The 17,580-nt window shown below is 38.7% G+C and overlaps 2 protein-coding genes across 3 annotated transcripts in view; one reads left to right on the forward strand and one right to left on the reverse strand.

The window, feature by feature from the left end:
- Positions 1-17,580, forward strand: part of LOC143037275 (uncharacterized) — a 271,196-nt gene that overhangs the window by 184,171 nt on the left and 69,445 nt on the right. The gene's annotated exons all lie outside the window — the stretch shown is intronic.
- Positions 1,865-17,224, reverse strand: Mesh1 (Metazoan SpoT homolog-1). Of its 2 annotated transcripts, XR_012967463.1 has the most exons (4): positions 17,089-17,224; positions 11,283-11,431; positions 6,504-6,849; positions 1,865-3,767 (listed from the first exon to the last, which is right to left on the reverse strand). XR_012967463.1 is itself a non-coding variant. In XM_076205619.1 (3 exons), the coding sequence occupies exons 1-3, from the start codon at positions 17,210-17,212 to the stop codon at positions 6,574-6,576; spliced, it is 549 nt and encodes a 182-aa protein (XP_076061734.1). In that variant the 5' UTR covers positions 17,213-17,224; the 3' UTR covers positions 1,865-6,573. The 2 variants fall into 2 exon arrangements, 1 of the variants encoding a protein (XP_076061734.1); XM_076205619.1 differs by having other exon boundaries at positions 1,865-6,849.

Raw genomic sequence — 17,580 nt, forward strand, 5'->3', positions numbered from 1 at the left:
TAGCAGTACATAAAACCAAAGCTGTTCTCGGTCCATAGCTGAGACATAGTAATCCTTGACTTTTTTCTTGAAAGTAACCTTGCTATCTGACTGCTTAGTGGACATAGGTAGCGAGTTCCATAGTTGAATACCTGTGAAGTGAAAGCTGTTTTTGGTGAAGGAACCTGCATGAGTTACAATAAATGACCCTTGACTGTTCCAAGTTCAGTTTTCAGCAGATAATGTACAGTTACAGCTCGCATATGAAAGAGCAGAATTATGAACGACATTGTAAACATGGTTTAGTTTCTGCTGCTGGACATGATATTTTACAGGAAGAACTTTGAAACCCTTACCATATATCAGTTCCCATTCATGGACAGAACAATGGAAGAGATAACAACAGCAATGACCATACAAAAAGCTAGCAAGATATACTTCAAAGGGCTATGTTGAAATGATACAACCCCAACTACATTAGATAGTCTAAAATAAATGAGAGAAAAAAAAAAATCATAGATTATCAAAATGTTACAACTACTAAAAGTACATCATAAAACAAACAAGAAAAATAATGTATACTAAGAATAAAAATACAATAACTATGAAAAGAAGAGAAATATAAGAAACATTAGAAATAAACAAATTAACCAACCCCCATAAACAGTTGGAGCAAGCCTATGAAAAACACTATCAACAACACAGCAATGTAACATAATTAGCAAACACTTTTCCAAAACTAATTTCAAAATTGACAATTCCAGGAAAAATGGAAAAAAAATAGAGATACAGAAAATAAAACTAGTCACAGATGCCACCCCTCCATTCTAACAATGAAGATGTGGAAGGGGAAATAAAGATGCAGGGATATGGAGTATGTTAGGGATGGAATGGGTGGGAGTGGTTTTTATGCCTTTGTTTTTTTTTTGGCTACTTCCCTTATAAGGGGGAAAAAAGCCTTTGGTATATGTAAAAACTTCCATACAGACGGTCCAGATAAATGCTTAAAATGCAATTAAGACTTTGACTGATACTTTTAATCACTCCTGGTTGTACAACAAAATTACAATCTGAAAAATAATACCTATAGTCCCTATATGAAAAATTAAGTAACCCCTTTCAGTATGGGTTCATAGCACATAAAGAGAGATCCTAGGCCTCTCATGAGATCAAAGGCTCTTTCCTCCCTTAGAATCTGGTGGGTTGCAAAGTTAAAGTTCACATCCACTTCATACACATTAAAACACATGCAATAGCCTCCCCATTTCAACACCTAATTGATGAGGGATCACCCTTGTTCCCTACCACATCACTCAGGTCAGAGACAATACAGCAAGGCACAGCATCTACAACTTACCTCATAACCCTCAGTCAATGACTAAAACAAACACTATATTGTACCAAGGCATAGTGAAGGTTTTACATTAGTTTTGCATAAGGATGGCCACACTAAAATGACAGGACAATCAAAAAAAGGTGTTTGGTGTAAAACTTTTACTAACTAGTAATCTTAGTAACAACACACTGTGCAGCAAAGCCATCATTTCTATCTCCCTGAGCAATGAGATCTTACAATAAAAAGAGCATAATTTATTACATCTAGACAATGTCTACATTTATAAGACCATCTTGAATTAAATTCCATGGCTTCAACCTATATCAGACATCTTTATGCATGGCCAAAGGTTTACTTTGTTATTATGCATTCTTATTTGTCCTTACCAACTTCTTGTAAGAAGTTCTAAGGTTGCATCTGGACAAGTTTTCAACTTTTATTATCCTTCATTTCTGAAGTCCTCAAATATCTTATACCTCCTCAGATTCCACCTCTTTTCTTATGCTCCTATGACATGAGAGGATAAGAATATCATCACTGTTATTATGGATGTTGTAAAAGGTGATTAAATGGGACAAACCAAGGGGAATGGCAATATTTTCTCTTTTTTTTTTTTTACAATGTTACTGGAGATTCTCCTTTCTGTATTTTTCTCCTACAAGTAATCAAAGTATACTTTCATTCTGCCAGAACCTCCTTACAAAGAGGAAAAAACTCATTGGTACATACATGCACAACTAAGGTTCTGTGCTTGTTTTGACTCAACCACCCCCTTATGAGGGAGGGGTGTGTGAATGCCTTTTGGTATATTTTCATGTATACATGATTGTATAGTTCTACTGTACAAGGGCATGGGGAACAAATATGAATGTAATATTTTTTAGAGGGATCAGTCCATTAGGTGTTGTCAGTGAGATGTATGGGAGGGTGTTAATGTTTTTAGAGGGATCAGTCCATTAGGTGTAGTCAGTGAGATGTATGGGAGGGTGTTAATGGAGAGGATTAGAAGGGGATCGGAGGGAGTAATTGGGAAAGAGCAGAATGGGTTTTAGAGAGGAAGAGGGGGAGTGTAGATCAGGTTTTTGTGCTAAGATAGATATGCAAAAAGTTACTGGCAAAAGGTAAAGGTGTTTTATGTGGATTTTGATGTGTATGACTGGGTAGACAGGAAGGCTTTATGGAGAGTGAAAGAGAGAGAGAAAGGAGAGAGAAAAAGAGAAAGACAGAGAAGAGTGACAGTGTTGTTATTCTGTTTCAAGGTCACAGCATTACTAGATTAGGCCATATGAGCTACGAAGTTCTCATCCAGGAGGGCAATAACTGTCAAGCAAGTCCAGCATGTGATCTAGACGATAGTGAATCAAACTGTGTTGTAAGAATTTGATATTTATCACTTCCATATGCTAAAATTTGTATTATGCACTGTTCTCTTATCAAGTATGTTGTACTCTGAACCAGATTTGCCATGTGAGTTTATGTCATCCACAAGGTGCTTGGATTGGATGGGTGACAAATAGCTTTTGGGTGGGTGTGGGATGTATCTGGGGTGGGTGTATGCTCTGACTTGGTCACCCCTCCTTATAAGGACAAAAACACCATTTGGTATTATAAAAAAATTGCTGACATTCAATGTAACAAATGAGACAACATTTAGGTCAGATTTTCTCTTTCTCCTTAACCCCTTCGATACGATGACGCCTACGTAGGTGTCATGAGGAGCAAATGGGTACGCGAGGATGCCAATGTCGGCGTCTTGATTATATATATTGTAGTTGTACCTGCGTGACCCCCATACTCTGTAAACTGGCTTCATCATATTTTCTATGGTTATCAAAATTCACAGGTGAAAGAGAACGAGCAATACAGCAGTAACTTTATATTTTTCATAATGCGAGTATTATGACACAACATCGCACGTCTGGCAGCTAATGCTGCCTGCGAGATTTTGGCACGTAGTGAAGGGGTTAAATCACACTAAAATGTCCATTTCCTTTAACCTCTTCACTCCGGGGCACATCGCACGTCTGGCAGCATTAGCTGCCCGACGTGCGATGTTGCGTCATAATAATCGCATTATAAAAAATAAAGTCAGTGCTCAATCGTTTGTTCTCTTTCACCATTGAATTTTGATAACCATAGAAAATATGATGAAGCCAGTTTAGAGAGAATGGAAGTTACATAGGTATGACTACAATAAATATAATCAAGATGCCGATGTCGGCATCATCGCATACCCACTTGCTCCTCATGCCGCCTACGTAGGTGTCACCGTATGGAAGTGGTTAAACTTTTTTGCAAGGTTCATCCCAGTCTCCCAACACATCACTAAGGTTAAAGGCAATGGAGTAAGGCACAGCTCTCTCACAAAAGGGTCCAATGGCAAGAGTTGGGTTACCCCCACTGCTTCACCACATGGCTTATTTGTTCTATATATATACCAAGGGCCTCTTCCCTGTTATAAGTAGAGAATTACTGAGACTTACTTGTTCACCAAAATAAAAAGCAAGATATATTACAATACTGTATTTTCATGTATATGAATATATCAGTGGCCTTTTCCCTCATGTAATAGGGGTGACCGATTTTTATATACTACAACACTTAAAAAAAAAAAAAAAATTGACTGAGTTTTATATACTACAACACTAATCAAAATACAAATCAAGATGCATTATAATTCTATATTTTCATGTACCGTATTTTTCGGACCATAAGGCGCACCCGTAATTTGCTATTCCCCGTCCTTACATAAGGCGCACCTGGTTAGGTAGGTCAAACACCACCAGAGGCGCCACCGTCGATGACGAGCACAATAGCGCGTCATTTTATGCGCACGCCATGCAAACGGCCAAATTTACATACCGCGGGAAATTTCATTCATGCAAACGGCCAAATTTACATACCGCGGGAAATTTCATTCATGCAAATGTTATGCGAGTGTATTTACTGCGATCGTAGTAAATTTCAAACAATTACATCATCAGTTACATGTCGGTACATAAGAACATAAGATAAACATGGCGGCTTGCATTCAGCAGTAAATCGAAAATTGGTTTATGTTTCAGTGTAAAAAATGAGCTAAATAAATTCAGTGTATTGGCAACTGAACAAAATGAACGAAAACTACTAGTCTCGCGGATTATTCTAATACCAAAATAAAGGCAGCGTGTTACGGAAGAGCTGAGAAATCGGTGGTACTAATTATTATTATTACTTTTTTTTTGTTTTCTATCGGGTCGGATTGTCGGATAACAACATCAACGTCCATCCCGCCATCTTATCTATGATCACTGGTGGTATGAATCAAACTTCACTCTATTAAGTTTCTTACTATTATGTTATTAGTGTAATAGACTTATAGTTGAATTATTTGAACTATTTTCTTTAAAATGTGTGATTTTCATGTAATATGATCAAAGATAAGTTACGTTTTTATCCTCCGTAATATTACGGACCACAGCTACGATTCGTCCTGCCCGCTATCTATGATCATTGGTGGTATGGATCAAGCTACACTATTAAGTTTGTTACTGCTGTGTTATTAGTGTAATAGATTGCATATAGTTGAATTATTCAAACTATTTTCTTTAAATTGTGTGATTTTCATGTAATTTGACGGTATTCGTAGCTGTGGTGAATAATTTTACAGAGGATAAAAACGTAATTCTTTTATTAAATTACATGGAAATCACACATTCTAAAGAAAATAGGTCAAATAATGCAACCATATGCTAAATTCTTATATAAAATTGTGCCTGTCAGTAAAAACCGTCATTGTTTACGTTTGATCGGCGATTAGTCAGACCGCACGTTTCGGCCCGATTTTCCCTTCAAAATGCAATATCTAGAGGACTAGGACAGCTAGATGGATAATTCAAATTGCATTGTACTCATAGCGACTTTCTGCATCCCATGAGAACTACTTCAGCTCAAATATCAGGAATTCCATTTTCATGTTGACCTAGCTAACCTGGTCTCGTCATCGGATAATCATGCAAATGTGAGTGCATTCAGAACTGAACATTTTCGATGTTGAATGAGAAAAAAATCGGTTGGGATTTAGCAAAATTACAAAAATAAATGATATATTTTTTATTTTGGTCAGTGAAATCAGACCACCTCCATGGACGGTCTGCCCTGCCAATACCCCTATAAAACAACAAACATGTTACGGGAATTGTGGGGAATAAAACCAACAGTAGCAGTTTATTCCCGGAATTCTCTATTCACTTAAAAACACAAGATTACAAATGAAGGTAAATTTTTAGTTTCGACCATGGACGTAATATGGCAATAGAAAATTAATTATTAATTTTGTAAATTATAATGTATCAACGCAATATGCAATTTTGTGAGCGGAATAAACAAAAAAAATGCTGAAACGGATTTCGTAAGTAACGAAGTCGTGTCGGACGAATGGTACGCCATGTTTATGATAGATGCCGACGTCGAAGAAATGAAAGGGTGATCAATTCGTCTAACCTAATCTAACCTGTGTTTAATAAATCATTACCTGCAAATTAAATGTCATCCGGCTCGTCCTCGTTGTCGTCGTCGTGAGAGACGTTGGCGTCCCGATCCTATGCTACCGACTTCTTTCATTAGCATATTACGTTGATACATTTTAATTTACAAAATTAATAAATAATCTTATATTGCTTTATTGCGCCCATGATCGAAACTAAAAAAATACCCAAATGACTACAGTCTGAGTGAAGGGAGGCTAGACCAATGCAAAATGGCTGTCTGTGTTGTGGACGCTATCATGTCATAGCCATGATAGCGTGAATGAATGCGGTGGCATGGACCCGAAAACTGTCGAAGTTTTCGCAATTTTCTTGTCAAGATACATGCACCTTGGTTATAACTTGGTTGTAACTTTTGTTAAGCCTATGCACTGTCGCCGTCATCAGGCTAGCTACGAAACGTGTCAAAATAGTACGTCACTATCCGAGGCTTTTTTTTTGTTTTTTTTATGCACTGAAGCCACACATAGGGCGCACCACCCGATTTTAAGGATTTTGCCCGCGCCTTATGGTCCGAAAAATACGGTATATAATATTCCAATGGCCTCTTCCCCCTTGTAAAATTTTTGCCACTCTTTGGCCTAACTAAAATGCACTCTAATAATGAATAATCACACACATTGCATGAAGAGAACCTGTAGGGTAAATAATGACTTCCATACCTGATATATCACATATCACAGGATAAATGTGTTGTAAAATAATTTCAAGATGGTAGTGAGACTCATGGCATCAGACATCTACATTACGTTTCTTGAACAGCTTGTCCAATTGTTCTTCAAGATGTGCATTGGTTCCTCGACACCCCTTTACAACTTTTGCTGCCCATTCAAAGTATTCTTGAACTCGTTCTTCTGACCAACCTATAGGAGTTTGCCTCTCAAGGTCATTTAGATTGTACAATTTATCAGCAAGTTTAACTAGCTTAGCCTCTTTGGATTTGGTAGGAGCGTGAACAATTTGTAATTGCTTACGTTCTTGCTTGGGTAAATTCTTGTCATCTGTTACCTGAAAAGCAAAAAACCTCATTATATCTATGGAAAAATTATGTATATGTACCATAGGCCCTTCCTTGAAACATAAATACCCCCATTCAACCACCTCTCCCTCCTATCACCTTAGGGAAAAAGGTCACCCTATCAGCCAAGACACTGCTTGGATGAAAAGCAATGTAGTGAGACACACCTCTTCTATGATAGGACCTGACAGAAGAAGCGAGAATGTAATGTAAGTCAATATAAAATAATTGTTAGATGGAAATATAGCACAGTAGCAGGAATCTCGCACAAAAGATTTCTATCTGTTTCAAATACAAGAGATATCATTCAGCTGAATAAAATCATCAAGCAGAAGCACAAAAAATATATAAAAATGAAAGTATTATAAAATCTTACAAACTCTAAGAGTGTGTGAGGTTCCCTTCAATTGAATAAGATTTACATTATTGAAACTGTGATAAAACAAGTAAAATAAAAATATTTGTTGTCTCAAGTTTCATTGACTAGCAACCAACAGTTCCACAGTTCTTTGTGATAAGTAGTGTAATGGATGAATTTTGGGGATGCTGACATCCTGTTTTGTGTCTCCCACCATTTCACTTTTCAGAGGTAGGCTTTGATGATCTTTATGGGCAGTTGTCAGGAGTGAAGAGAGGGTGAGGGAGGGAAGGGGTGGCTATACTAGTAAGTAAAGAGATAGGTAAACGTGTAGTGGAGTGGAAGGAGGTTTCCTCAAGGATAATGTGGATGAAGGTGAAACTGGGAAAGGAGATGTGGGTTTTTGTAAGTGCATATGGGCCTGGCAGTGAGAAGAGTGTAGAAGAAAGGGAGGCTTTTTGGATAGATTTAAATGAGTGCATAGAGGGTTTAGGGAGAAGTGTAAATGTAATAGTACTGGGAGACCTTAACCCCTTCCATACGGTGCCGCACACGTAGGCGTCATGAGAAGCAAGTGGATTCGCGACGCTGCCATATCGGCGTCTTGATTATATTTATTGTAGTCGCCCGTGTTTTTACATTCTTCCAAATGTGCCCTGAATCCCATTCTCTGTGGTTTTCAAAATTTGCGGGTGAAAGAGAGAACGATCGATATAAGCGGTGACTATATTTTATGATGCGAGTATTATTACGACACGTCGTACGGCTGGCATTGGCTGCTGCCCGCGAGATTTAAGTCCGGAGTGAAGTGGTTAATGCTAGGGTAGGAAAGGATCCAACTGATAGAGTGGTTGGGAAATGTGGAGTTCCAGGAAAGAATCGTAGTGGAGAGTTGATGGTGGAAATGTGTCTAGAAAGAGAGTTGATGATAGCAAATACAGTGTTTTGGAAGAAAGTCAAGCATAAGTACACATGGGAGAGGGTGGTGGAGGGAAGGGTGGTAGATAGAGCTTTAATGGACTATGTAGTGGTAAATAGGACTATGATAGGAAGAGTTAAGGATGTACATGTGCTAAGGTGAGAGGGTGGGGGAATATCAGATAATTTTCTGGTGGAAGGTAAGTTGAGACAGGAGGATAGATGGAGAAAGAGGAAAGGGACAAAAGGTAGGGAGGTGCTTAGAGTGAACTCTTTAAATGAAGAGGAAAAGGAGAAGGAGTACAAGAAGAAGCTGAAGGAGGAGTGGGAGGGAGTGAAGGATAGAGTAGAGGTAGGTGTGGAGGAGGAATGGGGATGGTTCAAGGAGTCACAAAGTGTGCAAAGATGGTGTGTGGAACAAGAAGGACAGGAGGAAATAGAAGGAAGGATAGTGAATGGTGGGATGAGGAAACAAAGAAGGTTGTAGAAGAGAAGAAGCGAGCTTACACAGATTGGTTACAAAATAGGACGAGGGAGTCATACGAGACGTACAAAGAAAAGAAAAGAGAAGTAAAGAAAAAGGTAAAGGAGGCAAGGAGAGCAGATGTAAAATGGGGTATGAGTAGGACAGAAAATTTTGAAAGTAATAAAAAGATGTTTTGGAAAGAAATTAAGAGAGGAAGAGGATGCGAATCAAGTAGAGAAGAAAAGGTAAAAGGTGCAGATGGAGAGATGATAATGGAGGACAAGGCAGTAAGGGGAAGATGGGCACAATATTTTAGGGAGTTGCTAAATGTGAAGGAGGATAGGGAGGGAAAGATAGCTGCAGTGGGAAATGCTAAGAAAATGAGAATGATGAGTGAGGAAAATGTAGGAGCAATAAGGAAGGATGAAGTGAAGGCAGCAGTTAAGATGATGAAAGTAGGTAAGGCACCTGGTCTGGATGGATGCCATACAGAATGTCTTAAAAAAGGAGGTACAGTGATGGTGGACTGGTTGGTGAGGTTATTTAATGTTTGCTGGAGAGAAGGTAGAGTGCCGGAGGACTGGAGGAGTGCCTGTATAGTTCCACTTTACAAGGGAAAGGGGGACAAGTGTGAACGTAGTAGTTTCAGAGGGATTAGCTTGTTAAGTGTAGTTGGGAAGGCTTATGGGAGGATCTTGATTGAGAGGATTAGGAGAGGAACAGAAGGAGTAATTGGTGAGGAACAGTGTGGATTTAGGACAGGTAGAGGTTGTGTAGATCAGATTTTTGTGGTAAGACAGATATGTGAGAAAGCTATAGGAAAGAGGAAGGATGTTTTTTGGGCCTTTATGGATCTGGAAAAGGCTTACGACAGGGTAGACAGAGAGGCACTGTGGGAGGTTATGCGGATATACGGGATAGGAGGAAAGCTTCTGGGAGCTGTCAAGAGTTTTTATGAGAGTAGTAGAGCTTGTGTCAGGATTAGAAATGGAGAGAGTGAGTGGTTTGAGGTAAAGGTGGGACTTCGTCAAGGATGCGTTATGTCACCCTGGCTGTTCAACTTATACATGGATGGGGTAGTGCGAGAGGTAAATGCAAGGGTAGTGGGCAAGGGATTGGAGATGGTTAAAGAAAATGGAGAAAAGTGGGAGGTGAGCCAGCTGTTGTTTGCGGACAACACTGCGCTTGTGGCAGGATTGGAGGAGGGATTGAGGAAGTTGGTGACAGAGTTTGGGAGAGTGTGTGATAGAAGAAAGCTGAAGATAAATGTGGGTAAAAGTAAGGTGATGAGATGTACAAGGGGTGAAAGTGGCAGTAGACTGGAAGTGAGCATTAAGGGAGAGTGACTGGAGGAAGTGGATAGTTTTAGATACTTGGGTGCAAATGTGGCAGGAAAAGGTGGAGTAAAGGTGGAGGTAGAATGTAGATTGAGAGAAGCAAGTGCCTTGGTGGATTAAAAAGTGTAATGAGGAATAGAAATTTGGGAATGGATGCTAAGAGGAGGCTGTATGAAGGAGTGATTGTGCCAACAGCACTGTATGGAGCAGAAACATGGAACATAAGAGAGGAAGAGAGAAGGAGCTTGAATGTGTTTGAGATGAAGTGTCTGAGAAGTATGATGGGGGTTACTAGGCTAGATAGAGTGAGAAATGAGGAGGTGAGGAGGAGAACAGGGGTGGAAAGGGAGTTGGGAGATAGGATTGATGAAAGAGTATTAGGATGGTTTGGACACATGGAAAGAATGAGTGAAGAAAGTCTAGTAAAGGAGGTATGGAAGGCAGATGTGGAGGGAGTGAACATGAGGGGACGTCCTAGGATGAGATGGATGGATGGGGTGAAGGGGGCTTTGGGGAAGAGGGTAATGTCTGTTGAGGAAGGACGGGAGAGGACAGAAGACAGGGGTGAATGGAGAATGGTTGTATATGGAAGATGTTGTGATGCATGAGGTAGTGTGTGTGAGCAAAATTTTGATGCAGCCCGAAGGGATTTCTCCCCGTCTTCTCCTTTATATGGGGGGACAGGGAGGGGGGGTCGCCAATTTAATGAAGTGGCCTTGCTGTGGATGTGCTCTGTCTTGCAACACTGCTTCTGACCCAGGGCAGTGGACAAGGTGCAGGGATGACCCGTCATCTAGGAGGTGCTAAGATGGGAGGGAGGGTGGAGGGGTGTGGAGTGTTTTCAGGGATGGAATGGGTGGGAATGATTTTATGCCTTTTCCTTTTTGGCTACCTCCCTAGTAAGGGAGAAAAAGCCTTGGTATATGTATGTATGTATGTCTTAAAATTGTATGGTCATCTGTGCATGAGGGTGTTTTAACATTATGTTTTGGATTTGGGCTTGGCAAACTGTGTATCAAGTGATTGAAGTTTGTAATACATAAACAATGAATTTCATGTAACACTAATCCTTTTGACTATGGGAGAACTTTCCCTTAATAGAGTACTGTACATTCACCTGGCAGCACCTAAGATAGACGAAAGTCACTGCAACAGGATTATCTACACTTCTTTATCCCTCTGGCTGTTAAAGGGGTTAGGGATTCCCATTGTGGAATAAGTGTTTGGCAACAGTCAAAATAGAAACTAGTCAAATATTACAGTTTAAGATTAAAAGCATCATTCCTCCTTGAAATTATGCAACAGTGTATAACTGCCACTGCAGTTACAACATCTAAAACATACCTCTGCTACAATACTTGCAACTTTTCCCCCAAAGACACCCATTAGTTCCTCATTTGTTGTCTCAGTGTCCTCCACTGTGTCATGTAGCAATGCTGCTTGGATGACAGAAGGATCCGTCACTCCAGCCTCCACAAGGAGAAATGCAACACCTGGAGTTTTGGTGAAAAGTAACCACTATAGCTGGATCAGTTAAAAACAAACAGAACTAATCAATATTATAAATGTAGGATTTCAAAACTATTTTGGTGATACAAGCAGTATCTGCTTTTACATTTTCACGCTTAAAGCTAAATATTTACATACATACATATATATACCAATGACCTTTTCCTCCTTACATGGGAGGTAGCCAAAAAACAAAGGCATAAAATCCACTATCCCCATTCCATCCCCACATACTCCACTTCCGTCCAACCCCCTGCCTCCTTCTTATCTTGGCTCCTCCTGGATCAGAAGCAATGTTGCAAGACACAGCACATCTACAGCAAGGCTGCTTCATTTAATTGGCAACCCCACTCTTCGTCCCTTCTTGCAGAAAAAGAGAAGATGGGGAGAAACCCCCTCAGGATGCATCAAAATATCATTTATGCATACTCCCTCACCCCCTATCCCCCACCCATTCCCATACATCACAGTATCATCCAGAGATACAAAAACGGGTCACTACGAACATAGCTCTCATCCCGTAAAATACAACTAGGTAGATACACAACCATTCTCCACTCACCCCTATTTTCTATCTTTTGTCTTCTCTCTTCCTTCCTCAACAATGCCCCTTTTGCCCCATTCATCCATCTCATCCTTGGTCACCCCCTCATGTTCACTCCTTCCACACCTTTTTTACTAGTCTTTCTTCACTCATTCTTTCCATGTGTCCAAACCATCCCAATTCTCTTTCATCAACCTTATCTCCCAATTCCCTTTCCACCCCAACTCTCCTCTCCTTACTTTGTTTCTCACTCTATCCAGCCTAGTAACCCCTACCATAATTCTCAGGCATTTCATCTCAAACACATTCAAACTCCTCTTTTACTCTTTTAGGTTCCATTTCCTCTTCAATACGAGTCAAATTCTTGCATGCAGCATCGGATGCCTAATGTACGATGCATCACACTACTTGCATTGTAAAATATAAAGTCACTGCTGTATTACTCGTTCTCTTTCACTCCGAGTAATAATAAATACAGAAAACATTATCTAAATAGTTCACAGAATATGGGGGTCACTCAGCTACACCTACAAAATAAATATAATCAAGATGCTGACGCCAGCATCCTCGTATACCTACTTGCACCTCAGGACATCTACTGATACATAGGCGTCATTGTATCGAAGAGGATATACACATAAAATATAAAATGCCTAAGCACATCACAGTTGGTTCAATTCAGAAGCCCATTCGTTTTTATTTCTTATTTCTTTCTTGAGAACAGAATGATGAATCAAGATACTAAGGTGTAAAATTGTGCCATCTTTATTAGTCACTATGCTACAAGTAAACAGGACAGAAATACTAATTAAGCAGAGGTGATGCAAGTTTGTCAATTGTTAAAATTGAAATGTGAAGTTCCACAAAGATTCCCCATGTTCCCTATCAATGTATGAATTTTGATAGCAACCACTGATGTGATCCAAGGGAATTTGGACCTTCATTTCTGCTAGAAATTATACTTAGTAAATTAATCCGTTACCCTGGTTCTCTCTTGCATGAAACCTGTAGCTCCTAGTGAACTGGACTTGGCCATCAGTTCATCTCACAAGTCATTCAGTGAACAGATTTTCTGGAACTCACTCTCATTCTCACCATGTGCATTACTCCTTTCTTGTACAATTAGGTAAATATGTACATACATGAGCCCTTACCCAGACTGACACACACAAATGTGGAAACAAGTAAACACCACTAATTTATAGGTCAGTATCAATAACCAGCACAATAGTGAAATTGTGTGAAATGATTGTGAAAGATTGATGGAACAAATGTATTGAAAAGATGAACATTCTGACAAAGAGTCATTTTGGTTTCAGATCAGGAATGTCATGTGTGTTGAACCTTTTAAGCTTTTACTCAAGAGTGATTGATGTGCTGCTGCAAGAGAGAGAGAGGGGTGGGTGGACTGCGTGTACCTGGATAAAGTACCTCACAGTTGACTTATGTGGAAACTGGAGCATGTTGGAGGACTGAGAGGCAAACTATTAAAATGAATTAAAGGCTTTTTGAAGGAAAGGTACATGAGGACAGTAGTAAAGGACAAGATGTCAAGTTGGAGAGCAGTAATGATGGAAGGAACAACAAGCTATACCAACATGTTTGCAGATAATGCAAAAACATGAGAAGAGTGAAAAATGAGGAGGATGGGAGAATATTGCAAAAAGATCTAGATACTATTTTTGCATGGAGCCAAGAGTGGGAAATGAAGTTCAATACCAAAAAATACAAAGTACTGGAAATGGGCAATAGTGGTAAAAGGCCATCCTTAAACTATTACTTGGGAAGCAAATCCATTATAAAAGCAAAAGAGGAAAAAGACTAGGGAGTGTTGATACAAGACAACCTGTCACTTGACAGATATATCAGTAGGACTGTGGGAGAAACATATGGATTACTGCAGAAGATTAAAGTTGCATTCCATTATATGGATGAAGAGATGATGAAAAAACTCATCGAAACTCTGATACATCCAAGACTGGAATATAATCAAGATTGAGAGAATACAAAGGGGAGTAACTAAACTGGTCCCCAGCCATAGATTAGGTTAGGTTGGTAGATTAGGTTAGAATGGACGAATTTATCATACTTTAATTTCTTCAACCTCTGCATTTATCAAAACAAAGATGGCATCTAAAGTAGTTGAAGCACCTATGTTTGTTTATATATAGCTTTTAGCAACTTTTTCTGGTATTGATTTCTGCCAAGAATAACATATATTACATTGATATATAATAATTTACAAAATTATTATTTAGTTTTCTATTGCCATATCACGTAGGTGTGGACTCCTAAAACTTTACCCTTCCCACTTCCCTCCACTCTCACAAACCATCTCCAATACACTGCTCATCACCTTCATTGTGTACATGGATAGGGTGGTACAGGTGAATGAGAGGGTGATTAATCCTAGAGACCAGAGGTAATGGACTGCTCACCCTTGCATTCACCTTCTGTACCCCCCATCCATGTACATAATGAACAACCATGACAACATAACCCTGGTCTAGCCCCACTTTCACCACAAATCATTCACTCTCACTGTTCCTTATCCTAATACAAGGTCTACTATTATAAAATCTTTTGATTGCCCTTAACAGCTTTCTCCTTATCCCATTTACAATCTACCAACAGTACTACAAATTTATACTTCCATACAAAAAACACATTCATATCCTGATTACTAAAGCTCTACAAGAAACCACTCAACTTACTACTTTACTATCATCCCCCAGACATCAAACCCATATAAAAATCCCTCGAGAGACATAAGATCCATATTGGTATGCTTGCATTCATGCCACCATACAGTGTCAACACAGAATAGAACTGTCATAGAATATAGATGGAACTACCAAAGTCAAAAGATATCCCATACTAACAACCCTTATAAATTGATGCAGTATTTCTTCCCTGAGTGACCTGCTTATTGGTCATGGCTATTTACCTTAGATCCATGGGTCTTCTGAAAGAGACCTGGGGTAATGGAATGATTGAATGATACTATGTCTATATAATATATACATAAATTTTTATATTCTTGTATGCAAGGCATGAAACTACTATACATTAGTACAAAGCCACAAATTAAGGAAACTGCATATTTTGGGCTAAGGTTACTATATTCTTGGTAAGTTCCTTTTGGACAATTTATAGTTTCACCCAACCATAGAATTTGATATGTGGCTTATGTGTTTCTGGTGAGAAATGTTGTGATATGAACGATGGTGTACATCATTTCCGTCACAAATGCGTACTTTTGAAGTAATTAAGTACAGGTAAACGTCGACTTACGATGGCATTAGGTTTCGATAGAGCCATCGTAAGACGATCTCATCGTAAGTCGATCCCCACTCTGTTCCGTGGTCACTGTACCTAGCCTACCTGTATATTAACCACCAGAGATACTGAATATAGCCTATTAAACATGTACAGTAGTTTATTTAATTATTTTTATCCTTTTTACCATATTCAAACACTATAATATGTATTTTCAGTACGGAACTTAAATCTCGCGGGCAGCAGCCAATGCCAGCCGTACGACGTGACGTAATAATACTCGCATCATAAAATATAGTCACCGCTTATATCGATCGTTCTCTCTTTCACCCGCGAATTTTGAAAACCACAGAGAATGGGATTCAGGGCACATTTGAGAGAATGTAAAAACACAGGGGCGACTACAATAAATATAATCAAGACGCCGATATGGCAGCGTTGCGAATCCACTTGCTCCTCATGACGCCTACGTATTGAAATTATGCACTTATGCCTACATCTCCCGAACGATCTGGGGGGACATGTGGGAAATTGTGGTTTTTGGGTGGAGAAGACTAATAAATGGAGTAATGTGCATTGCAAAACAGGTATAAAATTAACAAAAACATTTAAAAAATATATAAAAAAAAAATTAAATATCACATTCTATGGCTGGAGTCCAGTGGTAGCCATCTTTGTGTTTACCAACGAATCTAACAATGTCTCGCCAGATGTGTCACAGTTAGCAAAGTCCACTCAAGCCGCGCAAGACTTCCTAACTGTAAACTAACTTTACCTCCGTTAGGTTAGGTTACTTTACGGTTACCAAGTCTTGCGCGAGCTGCTAATCTAGCGCTTCTGGTCACAAAAATTTACAATTGTTAGTAAACAAACATGGCGCCGCGCGCGTTACCTGCCGATATGGGATATTTTTGTTTTTTATGGGTTTCTTTAGTCTTCATTTTACACCTGTTTGGCAATGCGCATTACTCCATTTATTAGTCTCCCCCACCCAAAAACCTCGATTTCCCACACGTCCCCCCAGATCGTTCGGGAAATGTAGGCATAAGTGCATAACTTTAATACTTAATTACTTCAAAAGCACGCATTTGTGATGGAAATGATATACACCATCATTCATATCACAACATTTCTCACCAGAAACACATAAGCCACATATCAAATTCTATGGTTGGGTGAAACTATAAATTGACCGTTCTTTTTGATGTTCTGGCAAGTGTGACACTAGGTCTGGTACTCTTCCTTCATATCAAATTGTTTGTACTTTGCCATAAACACTGGGTCTATTATTGTTTGTGGTAATTTTGTGTTTGGAATACAACTCACGAAAGGGAAAAATATTTCAATTATAAAACAGAAAAAAAGTGAAAATCATCGCATACTCAGAAAATAGTACCCACGTTTGTTAGATGTACAATTCTCTAAATTTTACTGTAAAACTGTATTTATGTGCCAACGTTGATAAACAAAACATCAGTGTAATATAAAAGTACTCTAAAATAATGGTGGGTCTGAATGAATTTTTCGAGTTTCAAATTACATATTTTATAATTTTGTTTACATACATACACGACCTAAGTTAAACTGCTGTCCATGATATATTTTGACGTTCCATATTTTATTTCACATAGATCTTTGCATGATTTGATTTCATGCCATGGGTCTGATATATATAAAGTACAACGGTGCAAATGTCTCAAACTTCACCTATTATTACCAAGTACAAGTTCTGAAATTCCTCCATTATACCATACTACGATAGTGCTACTTTCATGACAGAATAATTATGTTCTTAATAACAACAAATAATATACTAACCAATAGGATGGTTGATATAAGGAGTACCCTCTGGATCTTTTCGTTTCTGATCTTTGTGTTTTATTGCTGCGAAATTTGCGCATCTTATAACAAGCTGTAACACCCCGTCCTCTGCCATGTCCATTTAAATATTGTTTGCCACGTAAACAAACTAGTTCGAACACATCCCTATTGACTTGAAAAGTACGCAATCTTATATGAAGAAGTATGTTAATATACTTATATACTTACATTTATTAAATGTATAAAAATACCATAAATCTCAAGGAGATTAAAACAATCAGTATTATTATTCTCTATAATGATCTAAATTATGTATATCTCTTCAATTACAGTACACCTAAAACGTTCTACACCTACGAACTGTGTTGTATCTCTTATCATTATTAGTGATTGATTACATAAATGTGCAATTCCAGGAAATGACATGCAAAAGGAAGCGCATGTATTAAATGTTGGCATTTATTCACTAACAGCACTAATCATAGCATA

This window comes from Oratosquilla oratoria, chromosome 22, assembly GCF_046742065.1.
Source record: "Oratosquilla oratoria isolate Oo_2021 chromosome 22, ASM4674206v1, whole genome shotgun sequence".
Classification (NCBI taxonomy): domain Eukaryota; kingdom Metazoa; phylum Arthropoda; class Malacostraca; order Stomatopoda; family Squillidae; genus Oratosquilla; species Oratosquilla oratoria.

Excerpts from the sequence above, each read along its gene's own strand:
- Mesh1 (XM_076205619.1), bottom strand. The coding sequence starts at position 17,212 with ATGGACATGGCAGAGGACGGGGTGTTACAGCTTGTTATAAGATGCGCA. Across the intron at positions 11,432-17,088 it reads TTATATCAACCATCCTATTG|GTGTTGCATTTCTCCTTGTG; the intron begins GTTAGTATATTA and ends CCAAAACTCCAG. Across the intron at positions 6,850-11,282 it reads TTGCAAGTATTGTAGCAGAG|GTAACAGATGACAAGAATTT; the intron begins GTATGTTTTAGA and ends TTTGCTTTTCAG.